Raw genomic sequence first — 24,344 nt, 5'->3', positions numbered from 1 at the left:
CTGATTTGTTTTGTTCCATTTTATTTTTTTGTTTTATTTCCTTTAAAATAAAAAAGAGGGGCTGGGGGTTTAGCTCAGCGGCATAAGCACCTGCTTTGAAAGCAGGCAGTCTTGAGTTTGATCCCTGGTACCGATAAAAAAGGAAAAAGACAAAAAAAAAAAAAAGGAAAAAGACAAAAAAAATAAAATAAAAAAGATACAAAAGTTACAATGGGTATAGCACATTCTATAAACACGAAATTAAAGTCATTATTTTGAATAACTATTTTATAATAAAACTTCCATAAAGCATACTTGAACCTTGACCCAGCTCCCTGAAAGGGAAATAATGGAACACAGCAAAGAAAGGACAAAAAATCTCAAAGCATACTCTGTAAGACTGTATACAATGTAAAATTAACGCTTTCAACTTTCAGACTTAGAATATCTGATCCGGATTTAAATTAGAAGAAACTGTGAGAAGTCTGTAATAGTCAAATCTTGGAAACAGGCCAAATGCCCATCAACTGGTAAATGGATAAAGATGTGGTATTTTTTACACAATAGAGTACTACTCTACCACAAAGAAGGATAAACTTGACACATTCCTAGCTAAATGGATGCACCTTGAGATCATACTCATAAGTGAAACAAATCAGACACACACAGAAGTACCTCACTGTCTCTCTGGTACAAGAAAACAATATATTCAGTATTGTGAAATAGGAAGAACAATATTCAAAAAGGGAAGGCAGCAAAGGAGGGGGTATAAGGAAAGAAAGAAAGTGTTAAAAAAAGTGAGAAAAGAAAAAATGTAAAGAAAGCCTTTGTAAATGGAGAAGGGAGAAGAGGTTGAAGGCAGGGCAGGGGATTGAGAAAAAAAGAATCAAGTTATCGTGTATAGGTACAAATTGTCTATAATGAATGTGATCATTATGTATATCTAAACTGCAGCAACAAAATTTGACTTTTTTTTTTTTTTTTGGTGCCAGGGATTAAACTCACAACCTCGCATTTACCAAGCAGGCACTTATGCCGCTGAGCTAAACCCCCAGCCAACAAAATCTGACTTTAAAAAATGTGAGAGAAAACAGAGATTCATCTCTTAGAGAATGCTCATATTCCAAAGCTTTGAGTGCTATTAAAAACAAAACAAAACAAAACCTAAGTGTCAGGGATATAGTTGCGCCTGCCTGGCAAGCATGATGTTGTGAGTTTGATTCCCAATACCCAAAAAAACAACCAAAAACCCCTTTCTAAACTAAAACAATTATTAAAAAAAGATCTCGTTTTCATCGTAAAGTACCTGATTATTTAAATTAGGCAAATTAACAGAACAAGAAAACTACATTATAAATTTTTATTTTTCCATACTGACTCTGATGGTGAAATAAATAAATAAATAAATAAATATTTCAAAAATTCTCAGAAAGGGGCTGGGGATTTAGCTCAGCAGCATAAGCACCTGCCTTGCAAGCAGGCAGTCATGAGTTTGATCCCTGGTACCGATAAAAAGGAAAAAGACAAAAAAAAATTCTCAGAAAAAGATACATAACCATGAATGAAACTCTCATCAGACAGCTAAACATGTTAAGAGAATCCAGGTCTCACAATCCTAGCTAACAAGCAAAGCTACTTATAAAAACCTTTCAGTAACACATTTATCTTGTATTTAAAGAAAAAAAGTATTTCATGATAAAGGAGAGATAATCAAGAGTTCATCTATTTTGAAGAGTACTACATATAACTGAAAGAAAAGATTGCCTACCAATCCACTGATGTTCTTTCTTCCTTCTCTAAACTTCAATTTTCCTTCCATTCATATCAATTGTTTTCTCAATAGCAATACATTAACTTAATTCCCTTTGTTTTTTCTAACAATATGCAGTATATAGCCTAGATCAGGTGACAACACATTTAATATGGCTCACAAACTAGGCATGGTGGTACATGATTACAATCCCAGCATTTGGGAGGTTGTGGCAGGGAGCCTGCCATGAGATCAAGGTGAGCATGGGCTAAACAGTAACTTTCAAGGCCAGCCTGAACAATATAGTGAGACCCTAGGGGAAAAAAAAACAGAATGAAGGGCTGGTGTGGTAGCACACTCTTATAATCCCAGTACTCCAGAGGCTGAGGCAGAAGGACTGCTGTGAGTTGAGGGCCAGTCAGGGTAAGTGCAGAGTGAGACCTTGTTTCAAAAATAACCCAATATGGGCCACAAGTTGAAAGAATCAAATAGGTGCAGGGATGAGGGATGCTTGAAAAACTGAGCAAATTGCACTTTTCCTATCTGTTTCTCAGTTTATACCTACACATCTCTAAAAAAACTATACCACACTTGGAAACAAATTATTATAACCTACTATATCCTTTCTTTTGTTTTGTTCATTTCTTATTACTATTGTTGCTTTTCTAGATAATACAGAAGAACATGCTTGCACAAAACAAAGGAAGAGTGCACAGAAGAAAAGTCCAGAGTAACTGGAATGAATAAATATTGTATCTTAAAAAAACCCTGGGATAGGGGTCAGGGGTTTAGCTCAGCGAGGTAAATGCCTCCTTGGCAAACGGGAGATCGTGAGTTCAATCCCCAGCACCAAAAACAAAACAAAACAAAATAAAATAAAACAAAACAGAAAAACCCTGTGGTTCTCCACATGCCAAAGATCAAAACTGGACCTATATCTTTCACCATGAACCCTAAACTAAAATCACAATGGACCAAAGATCTTAATATTAAAACAGAAACATTAAATCTGCTGGAAGATAAGAGTAGGTAAAACTTCTGAAGACACTGGTGTAGGCAGAGACTTCATGAACAAAACGCCAATTGCACAAGAACTATTATAAAGAATCAACAACTGGGATCTCACCCTACTGAACAGCTTTTGCGCAGCAGAAGAAACTACCAATGGTGTGAAAGGACAACCCACAGCATGGGAGAAAATGTTTCCCAGCTATTCCTCAGACAAAGGGTTACTATCAGGAATATATAAAGAATTAAAGTTTAAAAAAATAAAACAACTCAGTCCTCCAGATTTAAATATATAATCCAAAAATGGAAACCTGAGATGAATACACACTTCTCAGATGAATAAATACAAACAGAAAATAAAAATGTGAAAAAATGCTCAACATCAGTGGTCGGAGAGATACAAATTAAAAGAGCAGATTTCACCTCATCCTCAAAAGAATGGCTATTATCAAGAAATCAACCAGTAACAAATGCTGAAGGGGCTTTGGGAGAAAAGGAAACCTTCTCCATTGCTAGTGGGAATGCAGACTGGTGCAACCATTGTGGAAATCAGTGTGGAGATTCTTCACAAAACTAGGACTAGAGGTCCCATTCAATCCAGCTATTCCTCTTCTGGGTATCTTCCCAAAAGCACTAAAAACTTCATACCACAGTAAAGTATGTGCACCCATGTTCATAGCAGCACAGTTTGTAATAGCCAGATCTCAGAAACAACCTAAATAACCATCGACTGAGAAATGGATTAAAAAGCATGGTATTTTTATACAATGGAGTACTACTCCGCCATAAAGGATAAACTGGAGATCTGTGTCTGAGTGAATGATTTGGAGATGACAGTACAGAATTTACGTAGCATTGCTGCCCCATTTTGAAATTTTCTTTTCTTTTTTTTTTTTCCTCCACTCTTTGAGATAAAATGGATTTGGGAGGGGAAAGAAAAGAATTTGTAAAAACCAGACCATGAAAAAAAAAATGCCTGGGGTTAGGGGTATAGCTCAGTAGCAGAACACTTGCATAGCACGCACAAGAACCCTAGGCACAATACCGAGCATGGCAGAGGAAAAAAGGAAATAGAAAAACACTAATTTTTTTGATGGCTTAGTTCAGTCAATCTCTAATAAGGTGGTAGCAATTAAGGTTTTCAAAATATCATGCTTTGCCCTACATTATGGCTTTTATCTAGATGTCCTCTCTCAAAGCCTCATGCAGTCATAGATACAGAGTTTTGAAGGTGGCTGGATCAGGGTGAGTGAATGTGGATTAAGGGTGGCCCACCCTGGGTGTGGGTGGCAACACCCAAAAGGCAGGAAATCTCAAAGGGATAAAAGGAAGATGTAGACTGCTGCCACTGCTCCACTACTTATTGCTTTCTGCCACAAACGGTTTCTCCTCTGCAATGCCTCTCTGCTATGCAACCCTGCGTTAGGCCAGCAGACTATGGACTGAAACCTATACAAACTGTCAGCTGAAATAAAGCCTTCCTCCTGTAACTTGGGGTGTCAGGCATTGTGTCTGGAAGGAGAAATGTATCTAAGACACTGTACCTCCCGCATTTCCTCATCCAACTTCCGCTGCTCCAAAGCTTCTTTCTCTGCACGCTTGCGGTGCTCCTTCTCTACTTTCTCATATTTCTTCCAGTACAGAAGCATCTCCTTGGTGAGGCGGCGGGCCCGAGGCAAAGTCTCCTTGCAGTTCTTCTGGGCCTGCAGGGCAGCTCGACGTACCTCCTTCATGCACTGGTGTGCAAGCTGAGAACAGCAACATCATCATGACAAGGGTCCCTAAGACCAGGGACAGCTCTCCCTTAACTCTAAACCACACCACTTCTCCATCTATTAGGTAGGAACAGTCCTCTCATGGCCATAGCTCTTTCCCCCCCAACTCAATGTTCTTGTATAATACTGCAGCCAACTTTGATGGTAATATAAGAGATAAGAAATCTATCCACATCAACCACTTAGAAGATGTCAAGTACAACAACTAAGGACCTGAGATGAGTTGTTAAGTTACAAAGGGTTATCAGACACATTAATAATAGCTATCACTACCGAACTGTGTTAAGTACTATTTTAAATTTAAAATACATTAATTTATTCTACACTAAAACCCTCTGAAGTTAGCATTACCTCTGTTTTACATGAGGTAAAGTTGAATGACTAGCCTAGGAAAACACAGCTAGTAATGTTATTTCATCTAATCCTCACAACATCCCTCAAAAGTCGTGCTACTTCCCTCTCTAACTAAAGGTAATCACAGCAGCATTTCTTAGAGACAGAGACTAACTAAGCCCAAGACTCCAAGATGTTCTTAATAAATCAAGGGTGGACTATAGCTTCATGCAAAAAGGCCCAATAACAAAAATGTGAGGAAGAGAAATTTTACTTATTAAAGAATATAAACTCTCTTAGATACCATTCAATTTATGATTAACAATCAACAGACAAGACAACAGCAAGAGCTGGGAATTTAGCTCAGCAGCCTAAGTGCCTGCCTGGAAAGTGCAAAGTTGTAAATTCAATCCCTGGTACCAAAAAAAAAAAAAAAAAAGAATACTAGCAAGAATGCATGAAAAGAAAATGAAGCAGAAAATACAAAACTACAATGTTACCTTTCGGCTATTAGTGAGAAACAGGTTCCGAGCTGAAGCTTTCTGCTTGTTGGCCTAAAAGATTTAAAAGTAAAATTTCTTTTAGGATTCATTTATTGAAATAAGATTATGTAGACTGACAGTATTTTTTATTCAATTCCTAAGGACTTAAAAATAAACTGTCAATTATAAACATGCATGCTACATTACTTTTTCTTTTTTGTTTTTTTTTTCTCTTTTTTATTGGTACCAGGGATCGAACTCACGACCACACACTTGCAAGGCAGGCGCCTATGCCGCTGAGCTAAATCCCCAGCCCGATATATTACTTTTTAAAGCTACATAGATGTACTATTTTGGCACATAAAAAATTATTAAAGAAACATTAAGAATAAACTAGCATTGAGAGTACTAAGTTCCAGAATGGCGATGGTTCCTTGGAATTGGATTCAAAGTGTTTAGCAATTCAAGCATTGACTCCTCCAGTCAAGAGAGAGGGAAGCCTCACTGCTGTGTTAGCAAGCAGGCATCATCTACATGGTATTGGTTTTAGGTGCATGAAGAATGAAAGAATTTGTGGCTTCAGGAAAGCTTCCATTCAGATTTCACAAAGTCTGAGAGGCCAGACAATATGGCCCCAAAAGATCAATGTGTGAAGCTGTAAGGGTGAAGCCAAAGGTTCAGTGGAGATCCCCAAAGTGTAGAGAAGTCAAGATCGTGGTTCATCTGAGGAAAACTGCAAGGATGACGCAGAGCCGGCCCAAAAGAAGTCATGGGAGGAATAACCACCGGCAGTGTCCTAGGGGAGGAGCCATCCAAGCACTCTGGAGTTCACATCTTGCCACATATTGCCTTGCATGCTCTTGCAACTTCAGGACTTAATGTTTGCCCTGCTGGATTTTGGACTTGCTTTGGTCCCATTCTTTGTACCCCCATTTGTAACCTTTAGAATAGAAACGTCAATCTTGTGCCATTGAATGCTGGACGTGTTTAACTTTCTTTTCATTTGTACAGGTGCTCTCAGCTAAAAGTTTGCCTTACATTGCAGAGATTTGGACTTGGATATTTAAGGGACAGAAAGAAACTTGTCTTTTCTCCCTCCTTCCCTCCCTCCCTCCTTCTCTTGTTTCTTTTGCTATCTTTCTTCACCATGTAGCACTGTCATCCTGCTGTGTGCTACCCTGCTTTGGAACCAACCAATAAGGGAATGAAACCTCTACAAATTGTGGGCTAAATAAATCTTTCCCCCTTTAAAAAAAGAAAAGAACAAACTAGTGTTACAGCTACCTTGAACAGAGTTTTCTGTATATTTTTGGGAAGAATCTAAGTTATCCTGTCCTGAAGTAGACAGGAGAATGTTACCTATCCAAATCTTAACACTACCCAGACAAAAAATTTGTTTCCAAGCATAGTGGTACACATTTATAATCCAAGCACTCTGAGGGTTGGGGCAAGAGGATCACATGGCCCAACATAACCCAGACAACTTAATGAGACACTATCTCCAAATATATGTGCTGAAGAGAGCACATCCATATCTCAAAATAAAAAATTTTTTAAAAGGTAGGGATGTAACTCAAGTACACAAAGATCTATGTTCAATCCCCATACTGCACACTACACACACACACACACACACACACACACACACACACACTTATTGCTTTCAAGGACCAATCTACCAACCTGAGATACCAAGGCCACCAGGTGGAAAGGAGAGAAAAAGAGAGGTTTCCCAGTTTGGGATGCTACCCTAATTACAAACTTCGGTAAATTTATTCCCATTACTACTGACATTTTGCAACCATTTAAGCTTCATCTCTTCTAGTAAAAAAAATCTCAAGGCTGATCAAACACAAGATGACTTAGCAACCCAGAACCTAGTGTGCAGCTCTACTAAGTCTTCCATTTTTATCGGTACTGGGGATCGAATCTACTAAGTCTTCCACTCGGGCCTAAAGCAAATGAACAAACAAGAATATGCTTAATAAATAAAACTGAAGACAGAAAGGAAAGCTGAATGCAATGCTACTCAGCTGGTGCTGAAGACACTAGTTCAAAACTACATGGAGCACTGGGGATTTTAGCTCAGAGGTACAGTGCTTGGCTAGCAAGAGAAAGGACCTGCTTTCAGTGTTCAATACTGTAAAATACAATACAGTTACACAGAGAATTCAAAAGCCATTTCTATAATGTTCTTACCACAGACTACCTCCTTCAGGAAAAAGAGAATTTTTAGTGTTTACAAGCCAACAACCTCAAATATTCCCACTTAAAAGCCTTTTCTTATCACAAGATGGCCATCATCTAAAAGTTCTTTTTTGTTGTTATTTCTAACATAGGGTCTCGCTATGTAGTTCAGGCTGGCCTTCAACCCACTATGTAGCTCAAACTGGCCTTGAACTCACAGCAATCATGCTGCCTCAACCTTCCAAGTGCTGTGATTATAAGCATGTGCCACCACACCTCATTTAAAATTTCTTCATCAGGTACAAAAGCAGGTTTGCCTGTGACTTTCCCAACAAAAGTGCTCATATAATAAATTATTTCTCCAGAAATGCAAATTGCTATATGGAAAAAAAACAGTAATTTTATAGTAGTGAAGTACTAGCATACTAAGGGATCAAAGCTAGTATTATCAATTTTGGGGCAGATATATTGTCATCTGATATAATATACCAAAAAGGATTTATCAGTTCTGTGATACTCCTGTCAAAATGCAAAAATCAAATATAATCCTGCAGAAACAGGAGACAAACCCAACTTCAGACACATTCTATAAAACAATAGCTCTATACTCTTCAGAAATAAGAAAGTCTGAAACAAAGAAGACAAAGGTTGAGGATTATTTCAGATTAAAGAGATATAACAACTACACACAACAGTCCTAGATTGGATTCTGGACTGAACTGGGGTGGTATAGGAGGAAGAATTATATAGAAGTTGTTCAAAGTTGGGCATGGTGGACCATGCTTGTTATTCTAGCTATTTTGCACTGAGGCAGGAAGATCACAAGTTTGAGGCTGGCCTGGCCAACTTGGGAATACTATCTCAAAAAATTTTAAAAGGGCTTCATTGCATTTGTGAGACATTGGGTTCAGTCCCTAGTATTTACTAATAAATAAGCAAGTAGATAAATAAAAATTAAAAATAAAAAGGCATCATTAGGACCACCAGTAAAATTTTTATACAGACTGAGGAACAGATAATAGTAGTGTATCACTGTTACTAATATTTATAATATTAGTAACATTCCTAATATCGATAACATTAGCATAAATGTATATACAGAATGTACTTTTCCTTAAAAAATACATTGAAAGCCAGGTGTGGTGGTTCACACCTATAATCCCAGCACTTGGAAGGCTGATGCAGGAAGATCCTTGCAAATTCAAAACCAGCCTGGGCTACAAAATGAGCTCAAGGCCAGCCTGAACTGCACAGCGAGACCTTGTCTCGAAAAAGAAAAAAAGGAAAGGAGAAGGGGAAGGGGAAAGGGAAGGGGAAGGGAAGGGAAGGAAAGGAAAACTGCGCAGCGAGACCTTGTCTTGAAAAAGAGGGGAGGGGAAGGGAGGGGAGGGGAGGGAAGGGAAGGGAAGGGAAGGGAAGGGAAGGGAAGGGAAGGGAAGGGAAACTGCACAGTGAGACCTTGTCTCGAAAAAGAAAAAAGGAAAGGAAAAGAAAGGAAAAGGGAAGGAAAAGGGAAGGAAAAGGGAAGGGAAAGGGGAAGGGGAAGGGGAAGGGGAAGGGAAGGAAAGACAGAGATGACATGGGAGGAGCACATCAAAGCCAAGAAGAAGCCAATTTGCCCTTTGGTAGCCGTGTAAGTCACAGGGGGCCCAGGAAGAGAGAAGCCAGATTGCCCCTCCCTGTGAACCAACCTGCATGGGCTGAGAATCAAGAAGCACCCCTTCCCATCAAACAAGTCTGGTTCAGAGGACAGAATGAGTTGGTAGCCACCGAGCTACAAAAACAATTGAATGCTTTTATTATCTGATTAATTCTGCAGGCCTGGGGCCATTAGTCTGAGCAACTATTAGAAGGATAGCAGTATGCAATATAGCAAATATGGGAATTTCCTTCTGTCTTGTCCAATATTGTTCTGTTTTGTTTTGTTCCGATTTATTGTTTTGTTTTATTCAATGCTGTTTTTATTGTTTTTTTTTATTTGATTTTACTATGTCTGATAGAATGGACAACTATTGTGAATATAACAAGTTATACTATGGTAGCCACTGTTGATTTCCCATTATCCTGCTTCGAAGATCTGTACCACTTTCACAGCTTTGTTTTGATCGGCTTTATTCTTGTTTTGTTTGGGCTTTATTATCTTTTAAATAAAATATTAAAAAAGAAAATACATTATTTAGGAAAAAGTTTAGCATAGTCTCAAATTAAGCCTAAAAATGGTTGAGAAAAAAGTATACATTTATGTAATTATAGCTAATGAAGTAAACAATTGCTAAAGACAAAACATGTATGGCATATTTAAATTATTCTTGTTATGTATTCAAAAAAATTTCAAATCTGAATTTAGACTCAGAAAAAGTACAAAAATAGTGCGATTTTTATAGTTCTTTCCCTGCTTCCCTAATTTTAGCATCTTACATATAATAACAGAACAATTAAAAAAAATAAAGCAACATTGATACAACATTATTACTATTATTATTCACGCATTCATTCACTCATTCGTTCACTCGTTCATTCATCCATCCTTGCTTTAAGCTGGTCTCAAACTCGTGGTGGGGACTGAATTCAGGACCTTGTGAATGCTAAGCACTCCTACTGAACTATATCCCAAGGTCCCTGATACAATATTATTAACTAAGCTACAGTATACATCAAGAATGTTTCCACTAATATCCTTTTATTACTCCAGGATCATTTGCAAGATCCTACATGCCTGCTTTTCTCTATAAACTCTTCAGGTCAGTATTTCCTAAATCTTTCTCCTTTATATTGTTGACAATTTTGAAAAAATATGACTCAGTTATATCCCCTAATTTGGCTTTTCTGGGGTTTTTTTCTTCCCAAGATTAAAATGAAGTTATAGTTCAAGGCCAGCCTGGATACACAGTGAGATCCTGTGTCAAATGAACAAACAAACAATTACGATAAAAACGTGATAAAATCGTGAGAGATGGACAAGCATCTCAAGTCCTTGTTCCATGTGAAAGCAGATTTAAGAAGAAACTTTAGTAGCTCTAAATGGGTTAACAGACTGCAAATAAATGCACAAGTTCTACGCAAAAAAAAAGAATGCATTTTGCAAGAATGTCACAGAAATACGTTATTCTCAGTGCATTACATCAAGGAGTTTGTACTGTGACAATTTTTTGTTTCATTTTTGAGAGAGGGTCTCGCTATGTCATTCAAACGGGCCTTGTATTATGTGTAAGCTCAGGCTGGCCTCAAACCTACAGCAATCCTCCTGCCTCAGCTCCTGAGTGGTGAGATTATAGGCACCCACTATCATGCCCAGAAATGTCACAATTTACAGGATTAAATTATAGCTGTTTTGAATACTTGGCTAAGATATACAGGGCTGGGGCTATAGCTCATTTTTAAAGCACTAGCGTAGCATAAACAAGAATTAACCCTGAATTTGCTATCCAGAATTTTGTCTGTTCTGAGTTTTGTTTTGTCTTGTTTTGTGAGACAGGCTGGCCATGAACTCACTATGTAGCCCAAACTGGCCTCAGACTCATGGTGATCTTCCTGCTTCAGCCTCCCAAATGCTGGGATTACATACATGCGCTATCATGCTCAAAACTATCCAGCACTTTAAGTCACTAAGTTGCACATGCTAGACCCAAACTTGAAATCCTCCTGCCTCAGCCTCTCCAAGAGATGGGATGACAGGCAGCCTCAGTGCCTGTATATCTATATACTATACCTGGCTTATCATCACTGTCATTGTCACTATTAAAATAAAAGCCTATGTGCTCTGTGAGCAGAATGTGAATTCAGAAGATGAGGTTATTCATTAATCTGTTTGCTCTTTCAGCAAACCCCAAGCTTAAGCACTACGCACCAACCTCTTGGTCTAGCTCACTGCCTTTTGTCCATGAGTCCCAGCATATCTGCCTCTGGTTTTTGTGTATTTTTAAAATGTAACCACGGTCTTGTGAATTCTGACCAAATTTTAGAAAAAGTTAACTGAATACTGTACTACCCAGCAATGTCTAATTCAACACCTTAGTTTCCTTTCTGACTTCCTATCTGTCAGGGATGCAGCTGTCATAGCCTCTTCTCAGAAAGTGTGAAAAGAAAGCATTCTCCTGCACCACTGGCTGGCAGGCATCTGCAGTCCTTACCTTTGGTAGCTCTTTTTTCACAATGCTGAGCCATACTTTCCTGCGACGAGCATTAAGCTGCTCAATGGATAAGTGCTTCTTCTTGGTGCCAGGGGGAGGTGCATCATGAGAAAACTTGGCAAAAACTTTGGCCTGATGGTGGTGACGACGAGGGGATTCTTCAGAGGAAAGCTCTTCATCTCTTCGTCTTTTTTTCTTCACCTTTTTCAACTTGGCTGCAAAGGAAACAGATGCACAAAGGAAACAGATGCGCAAAAGCTGGATCTCTCCTCTTACACAGAAGGATGCCACGGCACATCCTGATCACTTTAAGAAAACTCTGGTTCCTTTCCTTGTCCTACCCCAAACTGCCAATGTGTCTCCCTGTATTTATTCAGATCCATAAATATTTCAAGAGAAAGATCTCACAAACTTGGAAAACAACATTAGATACTCTCCACTTACATCAAAAAGAAATATAGAATAAAATCCAAGACCCAAATTTCTGTTGAACTTAACACTAGCAAAGATTTACAAAACATCACTGGGCTCAAGTAATAGTCAAAAGGAAGGAAATGTAACTTCTACCTAGTGGCAGTGTAAGGTAGCTACAGGAAAGTGGCAAAGAGAAAAATAACCTGTGAGTGGATAAGACACTCAAATTTATGAGGAAAAAAATCATACATGGAATGAAAATTTATGTCAGTTTGACAGTAGTGGAGGATGAGAACATGCAGAATATAAAAAAGATGGGGTGGGGAGGAGACAGGAAAAAAGGCCAAAAAGAGGCTTTTCGAGTAAAGTTCATGTCTTCAAGGGAACAAAATCTGCATTACAGACCTAGTTTAAAACTTTCCCTTCCTGTGTCCTCTGCAGTTTCCAGCTGCTTAGAGCTCAGTAAGGAAGGAAGGACACTTCCTGACAAACATGCAAACACTACTGAAGATCATCAGGAGGTATCTATTTTAAATCACCTCAGACAGCAACAACTGTAATTCATCCCAAATGCTTCACGTTACTCTTCATATTTCCCTGTGCACAACTAACCATTTCCCATCCAGAACACTGTTAACATTGGGAGAGAATTCAAAAGTAAAAAGAAATAAACTAACTGGCCTAAACTTTTGGCTAGGAACCTGTAATTTCTAAATCTTTCTAATTATGAGAAAGACCATATAAACCTAATGTGAAAAAAGGCAAACAATACTACTAATTAGAAAGGAAAGCCTAGGATTGTTCAGATTAAAGAAATTTCTACTATTTCTTTATACTTTATATTATGTCTAAAACCCAAAAGCACCAGCAGGCCACAAAAAATTCTGAAACTAATGAATACATGTGCAAGACAGTTCAGCATGCTAACCTTTAAGTTTCTTGTCCTCCTTGAATTTCTTTTTTCTGGGTCCAAGTAAGTGCCGTTGCTGCTCATAGAAGGGGTCATACGTTGACAGCAGGCCTGCACTGTAGTACTGATATTGCTGTAACTGAAGGCAAAGACTGTGATGGGCTTTGTGTTTTACAGTGCAGTTTTCAAGTCATACTTAATAAAGAATGCTAACCCAAAGGAAATCAATCACAGGTCTTAAATATTCTTCCCAATAGAGACCAACAGGAATTTAATACATTGAAAAATTTCCTTAATTTCAAAGTAAAATGGGTTCAACTACTATGCATAAGACAAGCGGCTGGAAAAACTTAAGAAAGGTAAAACTTTCCAGCTTCTGAATTTTTATTTATTCCTTACATACATGTGAGATGAAATTAATTTCCTACAAAATGGTCTCATTTTGGAAATTTGTCAACAAGAAATAAACCATATGCCTATTACCAATTAATTCACAGACATACTAGGTTGGCTTCTGCCTTTCATTTATCAGTCATCCCAATTCTCCAATCTTTATGGTAGGGTGAGGGGTTCTAGGAATCAACCTTAGGACCTTGTGCTTATCAGGCAGCGCTGTGCTAAGCTACATCCCAAGACTCTTTGCAATCTTTCAAGACTTCCCTCCTTCACATTCTACTAAGACAGGCTGCCATTATTATGGATGGCACCTGTGTTGTCAGAATTCTAATATATGAATAATTTTCCCATCCAAGAGGCACTAAATCCTTTCAAACATTTAAATTAACCCACGAATCTCATATTTCCTCATTTATTACTAAGACAAACATGAAAATAATTAAAATCCAGTAGCTGGATGTGGTGATGCACACCTAAAATTACAGCAACTTGGAAGGCTGAGGCAAGAAGATCATGGCAAGTTCTGGGGCTACCTGGTGAGTTCAAGGCCAGCCTGAACTACAGAGCAAGACCTTGTTTCAGGGGAGAGAATAAAAAAAAAAAAAAAAATCAAGTAGATCGTTTGTTCTTGGGTCATGGCCAAACAAGTAGTCCAACCACATGAAGAACTATTACAAGGTCCACTGTCAGGGTAAAAACTAAACTATTATCATATTATATACTAGAAGCCTACAAAGTTTCTTATATGTATCTTTTACTTCAATTCTTAAAATTAGCAAGTGAATGGTCCACTGCCTTAGATCTAGACTTTAAGAATAAACATGGCCAGGTATGGTGCAGCACACCTGTAATCCCAGCATTTTGGAAAGCTAAGGCAGGAAGATCACAAATTCAAGCCAAGGTAACTTAGGTAACTTAGTGAGAACATATCTCAAAAATAAAAAAAAGTTAAAAAGGGTTGTGACAGAGCTCAGTGCAAAAACCCTGGGTTCAATCCTCAGTACCACAAAAAGGAAAAAAAGACAGACAGACAGACAGATAGGCAGGCAAGCAGGCAGGCAAATATTTGGAGCATCAAAGAGACATGACCAAGTGAGGTGACACATAATCCTAGCACTCAGCAGCAGACTGAGGCAGGAGGATCCAGGTCAAGCGTTCCAGGTCAACCTGGGTAACATAGGAAATTCAAGGCCAGCTGAGGCTACCTAGTGAGAACCTGTCTCAAAAACCAAATTTAAACAGGTATGGTGGTACATTCCTGTAACCCCAGCACTCAGGAAGCTGATATCAGAGGACTGTCAAGGCCTTGTCTAAAAAAAAAAGACAAACTTAAACAAACAAAACAAAAAAGAAACACTATCAAAATTGTTAAGATATTCACTTCTATAAGCTTATATGTTTTAACATATTATTCAAACCTCTCTGAATTAAGTTTAGACCAACTGTTAATCTTTAAATGTGCTATTGTTCACCATGTACAATGAGCTACATTTATGTGAAAAATCAGAAGGCTCTGGTAACAGTGTCCAACTAGTTGTTACTTAGAACTACCATACAATTTTTGTCTAGCATGCATGAGACCTAGGTTCAATTCCCAGTACCACAAAAACAAAAACAGCTATCATCTTTCTAACATTAAGAGGGATTTTTCTAAAATAGTACTTCCAAAGACCAAATACATCAATAACCAAGAGAAATGAAAACATATCCATATGAAAATTTGCACACAAATCTTCACAGCAATATTAACTGCCAAAAAGTAGAAATAACTCAATCAGTTCATCAACCAAAGAAAAGACAAATAACATATGATACAGGGTCAGGGATTTAGCTCATGGATATAAGCACCTGCCCAGCAATCGTAAGGTTGTGAGTTCCATCCTTGGTACAAAAAAAATTTTTTTAAATGAGTAAATAAAATATGGTATAAATATAATATTTGGCAGTCAAAAGGAATGAAATATAAGTAACACTACTACATCACTGATAAACTTGGTAACGTTACACTAAACAAGAGAAATTAAACACAAAGGATCATACATTGCATAATTTCATTTGAATGACATGTCTAGAATGAGCACATTGATGCAGAAAGGAGGACTGGTGGTTGCCTGACAATAAAGGAGAAAAAGAGAATGATGGCCAACAGTTTAGGAATATGAAGTTTTTTCCTAAGGTGTTGAAAATGTTCTAGATAAACACAACGATAACACAATTCTGTGAAAATACTAAAATCGACTGAATTGCACATAACAGACTGAATTTTTGTTAAGCAACCTGTATCTCAGGCTGTGCAGAGCTGGGTGCAGTAGTACACACACACAAACACAAACATACACATATGCATGCCAGTAATCCCAGCCCTCAGGAGAATAAAGTAGGAAGATCACTGTAAGTACTGGCCAAATTTGAGGCCAGCATTGGTTAGCTATGTAGTATAAGGTCAGCCAAAAACTGCATGGTCAGAGCCTGCCTCAAAACAAAGAAAGCTGTTAACAACTACTACTACCTAATGACTACAAACCAGAAAGAAGAGGGAATATCCAGCATGAAGGTCTGAGTTTTCTTTTGAGAGTCTCACCTCCTTGTCTTTACTATACTTATTTTGATGAAGCTTCTTATATTTGTGTAGTCGAAGCATGTTGTGAAGTTCTTCTCTGCTGAGATTGAGTTCTTCTTCTTCATCATTTTCTTCACTCTGAGAATCTGCCTCACTAGATTCATCACTAAGAAGAATGCTCTGAAAGGGGTGAAAATGGAAACACAACTTTGGCTGAGAAGCAATTCCACTTACTACCACGCATTTTTTTCAGACTCTAAAATAAAGACAGCTGGAGGACAATCATTTCAGTTTCCTTATACTAGTCTTCATCAACTCAACTGAAAAACAAAAGGATGTAATTAAACCCAACAGGAACAAGGCCACATTGGACAAAGTACTTTTTACTATATATAAGATATTTAAACTAAATATCAAATATGAAGACAAACAAAACAACACATACCCACACACATCTATAGGGTTTTTAAAAGAAAAAAATAAAAAGCAAGCTGTGGTGGCCAAAAAGAGAGAAACAATCTATCCATTAACTGATGAATTGATAAAACGGTACAAAGTACTAACTATGGACCACAGCATAAAAGAATCTTGAAAACATGCCAAGTGAAAGCCAGTTATGAAAGCTTATAATTAAATGTAACTGAAATCATCCAGGTGTAGTAGCACACCTTTGTTATCCTAGTACTTTGAAAGGTGAGGTAGAAGGATCACTGTGAGTTTGAGGCTCATCTGAACTACATAGTTCAAGGCCAGCCTGACCTACAGATCAAGATCTTAACTCAAAAAAAAGAACAAAAAATTATCTGAAATACCTAGAACATACAAATCAAGAGTCAGAAAGCAGATTAGTGGCTTCAAGGGATTGGTGGAACTACAGAATGGGGAAAAGAGTCTAATGAGGGTAGAGTATCTCTTTAGAATGATGGAATGTTCTAAAACTAGATATAACAACTTCATGAAGACACTAAAAATTGCTAAACTGTACACTTTAAAAGACTAAACTTTATCTCAACTTATATCTTAATTTTTAAAACTGTGATGGCTAAGCATAAAGATTTCTGTATTTCTATATTCTCAATAACCTAAAAACTTACTAATAAGGAGAAAATCAAGACCATTTATATACGAGTCTTCCAAGAAACACAGTGGTAACAATGAAAGATTTAAGTTTCTTTGAGATCTGCACAGGAAAAATATGCAACAGTCATTCCATCTATTTATCTACTATCTATCTTGGTGCTGGAGATTGAACTCATTATCTCCCTCATGCTGACAAGATGCAACAGAAGAAATCCTACACTCCATTCATAAGCTATATAGCTTATGACGGTAGTTAGAGTACAACACAGATTCTGTAACAGCATCTGAGGCCCTATGTGATCAGATTCTAGTCCCATCTCAACCAGTGCTTTTTACTGTGCTCCAGCTGCTCTAGCCTTCCTTTTCCAAACATACTGTTACTTCTTTTCTCATGACTTTGCAATTATTTCTTCTGACTGTAACGGTCTTACTCAGACCTTCAAATGACTCTGATCATTCAGAAATCAGGTGAAATGCTATCTTTTTAAAAATTAAGTTTACTAGTACAATTTAGATATACATAAGGATTGTAATCATCATAGGAATTTGTACCTGTACATGATATATATTAGTCCTTTTTTTCCCCATAAAACAAAGAAATAAAAAACAAATCCAAACACCCATATCCAGTATAAATGAAGTCTATCTGGAAAATATATGGCATTCTGTCAGAATGTGTTGGTAACTTTTCCTAATTTTATAAACTGTTTTGATTATAAACATTCAGCCATCTCTTACCTTTAGCCACTTTCTGCTTTTCTTCAATTTAGAGAAGTTATATAAATTTCCCTTGTCAGATTTTGATTCTGTATAAAGAAACACAAAGAAAAAAAAAATGAAAGAACAACTGCTCCAAGCAAAAGGATAGTCCAAAAAAGAATCTCACACCACACTGACCTGACTGTAAAACTCCATTGAGTGAATAAGGGTTTAACATTCCAGAATTGCTTGCTCCAGAAGTTTCACCCAGCAATGAATCTGGAGGCTCTTCCTTTACTTGTATTAAGGGATCCCCAGACTGGGGCAATAAGGGATTATTGTCATCCAGTCCATCTTCACTGTCATCACTATAAATTGAACAACAGTGAAATCATAAATTATAGCAATATATTATAAGTTAATGTTAGTAAACCTGGACACTTTATACAAGAGTTATGCTTTTAAAAAGGTGACTGCATATTACTTGAATGAAGAGAAAAGAATCTATCAAACATAATAAAAATCATAAAATATTGTAACCAAAACCTGCAGGGATGGGATTTAGAAATGTTCCAAAATTTTATACTGCAAAGATAGCACAACACACCTAGAAATGCTCCTGTTGAAAATAGCTGATGTTTGTCTCAGGAAATGGTCCAACCGTAGGGCCCGCTCCAGGTACTGAAGATAGAGGGGCTTTGCCAGCTCACTGCAGCTGCCATCGTCCCCGGCACCCAACTCCGAGGCCATAGAACAAATCTGTCGTCATGCACAAGCACCTCCAACTGCACGGCTGTAGAATGGAAATAAATAATGAAAAATATACACAAGACACTGAAAGATAGCAAACTATACAAAAATCATGATAAAGTTCATTACACATTGCCTCCAAATGAAAAGGCAGATGTTAAAAAGTTTAAGAATATTAAAATACAGACACTGTCATTGCAATGGAAACTCATACTACACCACAGCAAATCTATACCACATGCTCACTGATGTACAGCTCACAGAGAAAAATAATATGGGAGCATTTGTTCTCAGCATTACCTATAAAATAGCAACTTTCTTCATTCTGTAATTATATTCATATGTATTTGTGAGGTATCCCATTTACAGAGGAATAGGTATACTGGCAGAGTATTTTACAATCCCTTGTAAAATTTATGAATCAAATTTAAAAATGATTTAGAAAATTTAGCCATGAGTATTAGCACATACCTGGAATCCTAGCACTTAGCAGCTGACGCAGGCAGATCCCAAGTATGAGGTCAGCCTGGGCTACAGTGCAAAAACCAAAATCAAAATACACACACGCACAAACCCCAAAAACAAAATTTAGAAAATTGGAGCAAAGAGAATGAAAGTGAGGTGAAACACAAGTAGACCCTGAGTATCTCTCGTCACTTTCCATAGTTAAACACAATGTTAAAATTTCAATATCCTCACTACAGAAAAATAGATGTAACAACTTTCCCAAATTGTCTTTTATGTAATATATTCTTTAAAAAATTTTATTGGTACATTTTTAATGTACATAATAACACTCATCATAAGGAATTTGTGCCTGTACATGACATATCTTCTTTTTTCCCATTCTTCTCTTCTCCCTTCAACCTGTCTTAACACTCCTTATTTATAAAAGTTTTGTTTCCATTTTCATATCTTCTATCTTTAAAGATTTAAGGGGTTAATTCGGGATTAAATAATAAAACAATTCAGAATAATTAACCATCATTTGACACAAAGTAAATACTCAAAAAAATTATACATTATTTCTTTTTTGTGACAGAGTCTCACTATGTAGCCCACCTTAGCCTCGAATTTACAGCAATCCTCTGGCCTCAACCTGCCAGGTGCTGGGATTACAGACATGCACCACTAGGCCAAGAAATGTATATCATTTCCCCACCACCACCTAAAGAAGAGTTCAGGAAGACCTTGAACTTATTATGCAGCCAGGCTGGCCTCAAACATGCAGTGATTCTCCTGCCTCTTAGATTCCCAAGTACTGGGATGATAGATGTGAAATACCATGCCCAGTATAAATTATTTCTTAAAAGATCCCAATCTAACAAACTAAGTATACACTGAACATCCTTAATCTAAAAATCTGAAATACAAAATGCTCTGAAACTTTTTCAGCATCTCTTTCAGATTTCAGAGCTTTTCAGGTTAGGGATACAAAACCATTTAAGTTTATGCAAATATTTTAAAACTCAAAAACATTAAAATCTAAAATACTTCTGGTCACAAGCATTTCAGATAAGAAATTTTTAATTTGTAGTAAGCTTTAAAGGAAAACTTAGCATCTGCATTTTGAGTTATCCTCTCTTATTGTAATTTTTAAAAGTGTCCTACTATACTCTTTTCTACTAAAAGAATGTTAAAATTTTTCCTTCAGTTAAACTACAGATTTAAAATAATCCCTGGCAAAACCCCAACAAAGCTGTTTTTTCACAGAAACTGACACTGATTCTTAAATTTATGTTCAAAGACAAAGTACTCAGAATAACAAAAATAGTAAAGCAAATTCCATGGACAGAATAGCCTTTTAACAAACTGCACTGGTGAAACGGGTAGCTGCAGATAAAAAGATGAATTAAGCACCTGCCTTACAGGCATGGTCATGAGTTCAATCCCCAGCACCAAAAAAATTTTTTTAAAAATTAAAAAAAAAAAAAGAAATAACAAGAAAAAAATCTTCATGACTGAACATGGTTAAGCAAAAAATTTTGATACATCAAAAAGCACACTCCTTGGAAGAAAACATTCATAAATTAGACCATCAAAGTGTAAGTTTTTAGTTGGGCGTCATGGTACATGCCTGTAATCCCAACACTCTGGAAGGCTGAAGCAGGAAGATCACAAGTTCGAGCCTTCCATAAGCAATTATCAACCTTGTCAGACCTTGTCTCAAATTTTAAAAATACAAAAAGCATAAAGATATAGCCCAGTATGAAGTCCTTGGCTTCGACTCGCAATACAGACACATACACATGAACACACACACATAGAAACAAAATTTAAGTTTTATATCACAAAAGATATTGTTAAGACAATGAGCACAGCAGAAAATAAAAATCACCTGTCCTGTATGAACAATACATAAATACCTCATAACTCACTAAGACAAATGAGCAATAAAAACGGGCAAAAGGTTCTAAACAGATGATTCACTGAAAAAGATAATAAAATGGCTAACATACAACAATATTCATCATCAATAAATACATGTTAAAATCACAGCAAGATATCATTTTACCCAATTAGAATGACAATAAAAAAGTCAGGCATGGTGGATACTCATGAGCATAAGTGGAACTCTAGCCTAGGCAACTTGATAAAGTCCTGTTTTAAAATAAATTTATAAAGGATCTAAGAATGTGTATCATTGGCAGAGTACTTACTTGATATGTGCAAAGTCCTGGGTTTGATATTCAGTACAGAAAAAAAAAAGAAGAAAGAAAAGAAAAAGAAGCAAAGAAAGAAGGGAAGGACAGGCAGGCAAGCAAGAGGGCAATCTGTTTGTCCATATCGACACTACAACCATTTTAGACAGATGTAGTGTAGTGATACACACCTACAATTGTTGGAGCCCACCTTGGACAACTTAGCAAATTGGTAAGAATTTTTCTCAATATGAAAAATAAGAAAGGAGCTGGCATGTAGCCTAATATGAAGTCCTGCATTCAATAACCAGTACAGACAACAAAGGAAAAGAGAAACCAAAATCCTCAACTAGGCTCAGTGGCCCACATCTGCAATCCCAGCAGCAGGAGCCTGGGGCAGAAGGATCTTGAGCTTGAGGCCTTCCTTCACTACATAGTCTCAAAAAACTTTACAAAGAGAGGGGAATAGACAGAAAGGAAGGGAAGGAGGGAGGTAAGAAAGGAGGCAGGCAGAGACACAGAGAGAGACAGATAGACAGAAACTAGAACCCTCATACACTGCTAAGAAAAACACTAAGTTATTATCACTGGAAACATGTGACAGTACTTGAAAGCTCAGAATTAATGTATCATATAGACCTTCTTCATATTAACTACTCAAGAGAAAATGCACACACATGAACACACACTCTTCTACTCAGTCTATTATGTGAATACTTATAACAATACTTTCCATATTAAAGTTCCAAACATCCATCAACTGGTGAATGAGTAAACAAAATGGAACAAACCAATGGGTCACAGCAATGCACATCTATAACCCCAGTTCCTTTCCAGCCTGAGCAATTTACCAAGATACCGTCTCAAAATAAAATTTTTCAACAGGGGTAGAGAAATAGCTCAGTGGCAGAGCACTTGCCTAGCATGTATGAGACCTTGGGTTCAATCCCCAGTATTGCAGGAAAAAAACCAAAACAATGTGAATGAATCTCAAAAACATTAAGTAAAAGAAGCCAGACATAAAAACTATATTTTGTATAATTAGATTTATATGAAATATTCAGAAAAGGAAGCTGAAGAAAAAAGATTAGTGGCTATGTGGGAGCAAAACGAGAAATGACTTGTAAGGTACAAATAACTTTGCAAGGATCAAAAATGTTTTCAAACCATATTGTATAAATTCACAAAATAACAATGAATTATTCATTCATTCATTCATTTACTTATTTCAATAGCTGTTTGAGGAAAGATCTCATTATGTTGTTTAAGATGCCTTTCAGTCACTACGTAGTCCAACCTGGACTTTGAAGGCATGGCAATTCTCCTACCTCAGCCTCTTATGCGCTGAGATTACATATATGTGCCACCATGCCCGGCTGGAATTCTACATTTCCATGAGTTAATTTCATGATATATAAGTAACTGGTCTTGATAACATAAAAAAGAATGTTAAAAATATTTTATGAAGATTTCAATAGATTCTCTTTTACAAACTAAGATCTAACATGTCTCACTTGGTTTTTATTATTACTTTTGTTTTGTTTTGTTTTTGTTTTTGTTTTTGAGACTGGGCCTTGCTATGTCCTTGGACTGTCAGACTGTCTTTGGACTCACTATGTAGCCCAGGCTAGTCTCAAACTCACAGCAATCCTCCTGCCTCAGATAGGATTATAGACAGATGCCACCACACTCAGTTTCACTTGACTTTTAAAATACAGCAAACTCCCATTAATTAGAGAGCAACAAATAATTTATCTTTATACATGTACACATGAATTAAAATACATAAACTCTAAGGCAGGCATGCCGGCATACATTTACAGCCTGAGTAATTTAGTAACTTAGCAAGATCCTGTCTTAACCTAGAATGGCACAGGCAATCCCGGGAAACAAAGGTAAGGACAGGAGCATCACAATCCTTAACCTAAAATTATACTTGAAAGTTACTGTGATAAAAACAATGTGGTACTGGGGGGGGGGAACAGACTCAAAGATCAATAGAATAGATTAAAAGATCAGAAACATCTTCTGACCACTAAATCATCTTATCTTTGACAAAGGTGCCAAACACATTCACTGGAAGAAAGATAGCCTCTGTAATATATAGTGCTGGAAAAACTGGCTCTACACATGCTGAAGATTAAAATTTGGCCCCTATCTTTTACCATGCACCAAACTAAATTCAGAATGGATCAAAGATCTAAATGTTAAAACAGAAACATTAAATCTGCTGGAAGATAGTGGAGGTAAAACTCTTGAAAACTCTGGTGTAGGCAAAGATTTTATGAATCAATCCTCAATCACAGAGGAACTATCACAAAGAATCAACAACTGGGATCTCATCTTATTAAAAAGTGTTTGCACAGCAAGAGAAACCACCAGCAGATCGAAGAGACAGCCCACAGCATGGGGAAAAAAAGTTTGCCAGCTGAACCTCAGACAAAGGATTACTATTGAGAACATATAAAGAACTTAAAAAAAAAAAATTCAGACCTTACAAATTTAAAGACTCAATCCAAAATGGGCATCTGAGATGAGTATGCACTTCTCAAATGAAGAAATACAAACAGCAAATAAACATACAAAAAAAAGTTCAACATCACTATCATTTAAGATACAAATTAAAACAACACTGAGATTCCACCTCACCTCCAAAAGAATGTCTATTATCAAGAAATCAACCAATAACAAATGCTAGAGGGGCTATGAAGAAAAAGGAACCCTTTTCACAGTTGGTGGGAGTATAGACTGGTGCAACCAGTATAAAAATCTGTGGAGATTCCTCAAAAAACTAGGATTGGACGTTGCATTTGACCTAGCTGTTCCCCTTCTAGGTATCTTCCCAGAATAATTAAAAACATCAGACCACAGCAATATGTTCACCTATATTTATAGCAGCACAATCTTGGAAACAACCTAAATGTTCACCAACTGTAGAATGGATAAAAAAGATGTGGTATTTTTATACAATAGAGTACTACTCTGCCATAAAGAAGGGTAAATTTGAGGTATTTATAGTTTAGTGGGTATACATACATAAGTGAAATAAATCAGACTCACCTGTGTAAATATCATATTGTCTTCCTAGTGTGAGAAACTGAAAAAGTACAAATGTGTATATGTGTGCATGTATGTGCGTGCACGTGTGATAGTTAAGTTAGTTATACTGCTAATTTCTTAGTTTACTGTAAAGAAAGTCTGAGCTAAAATTGTTTGGACAATTAAATGCAGATATCTTGTACTCTGAGT

General features: G+C 36.9%; 1 protein-coding gene across 2 annotated transcripts in view; it reads right to left on the bottom strand.

The window, feature by feature from the left end:
- The window catches only part of Ino80 (INO80 complex ATPase subunit), a 126,065-nt gene that overhangs the window by 80,488 nt on the left and 21,233 nt on the right, over positions 1-24,344 (bottom strand). For both annotated transcript variants that reach the window (XM_003475702.4, XM_013158823.2), the window contains exons 2-9: positions 18,311-18,496; positions 17,902-18,071; positions 17,743-17,810; positions 15,946-16,104; positions 12,987-13,107; positions 11,645-11,859; positions 5,346-5,399; positions 4,282-4,485 (exon numbers count right to left, since the gene is read on the bottom strand). In XM_003475702.4, the coding sequence (XP_003475750.1) occupies positions 4,282-4,485; positions 5,346-5,399; positions 11,645-11,859; positions 12,987-13,107; positions 15,946-16,104; positions 17,743-17,810; positions 17,902-18,071; positions 18,311-18,453 (1,134 nt within the window). In that variant the 5' untranslated portion in view covers positions 18,454-18,496. The remainder of the gene's footprint in view (positions 1-4,281; positions 4,486-5,345; positions 5,400-11,644; positions 11,860-12,986; positions 13,108-15,945; positions 16,105-17,742; positions 17,811-17,901; positions 18,072-18,310; positions 18,497-24,344) is intronic.

This window comes from Cavia porcellus, unplaced genomic scaffold, assembly GCF_034190915.1.
Source record: "Cavia porcellus strain 051 isolate PalLab524CR breed Dunkin Hartley unplaced genomic scaffold, mCavPor4.1 scaffold_6, whole genome shotgun sequence".
NCBI classification, from domain to species: Eukaryota; Metazoa; Chordata; class Mammalia; order Rodentia; family Caviidae; genus Cavia; species Cavia porcellus.
Note: the sequence above shows the minus strand (reverse complement) of the source record. Positions and strands in the feature narration are given on the sequence as shown.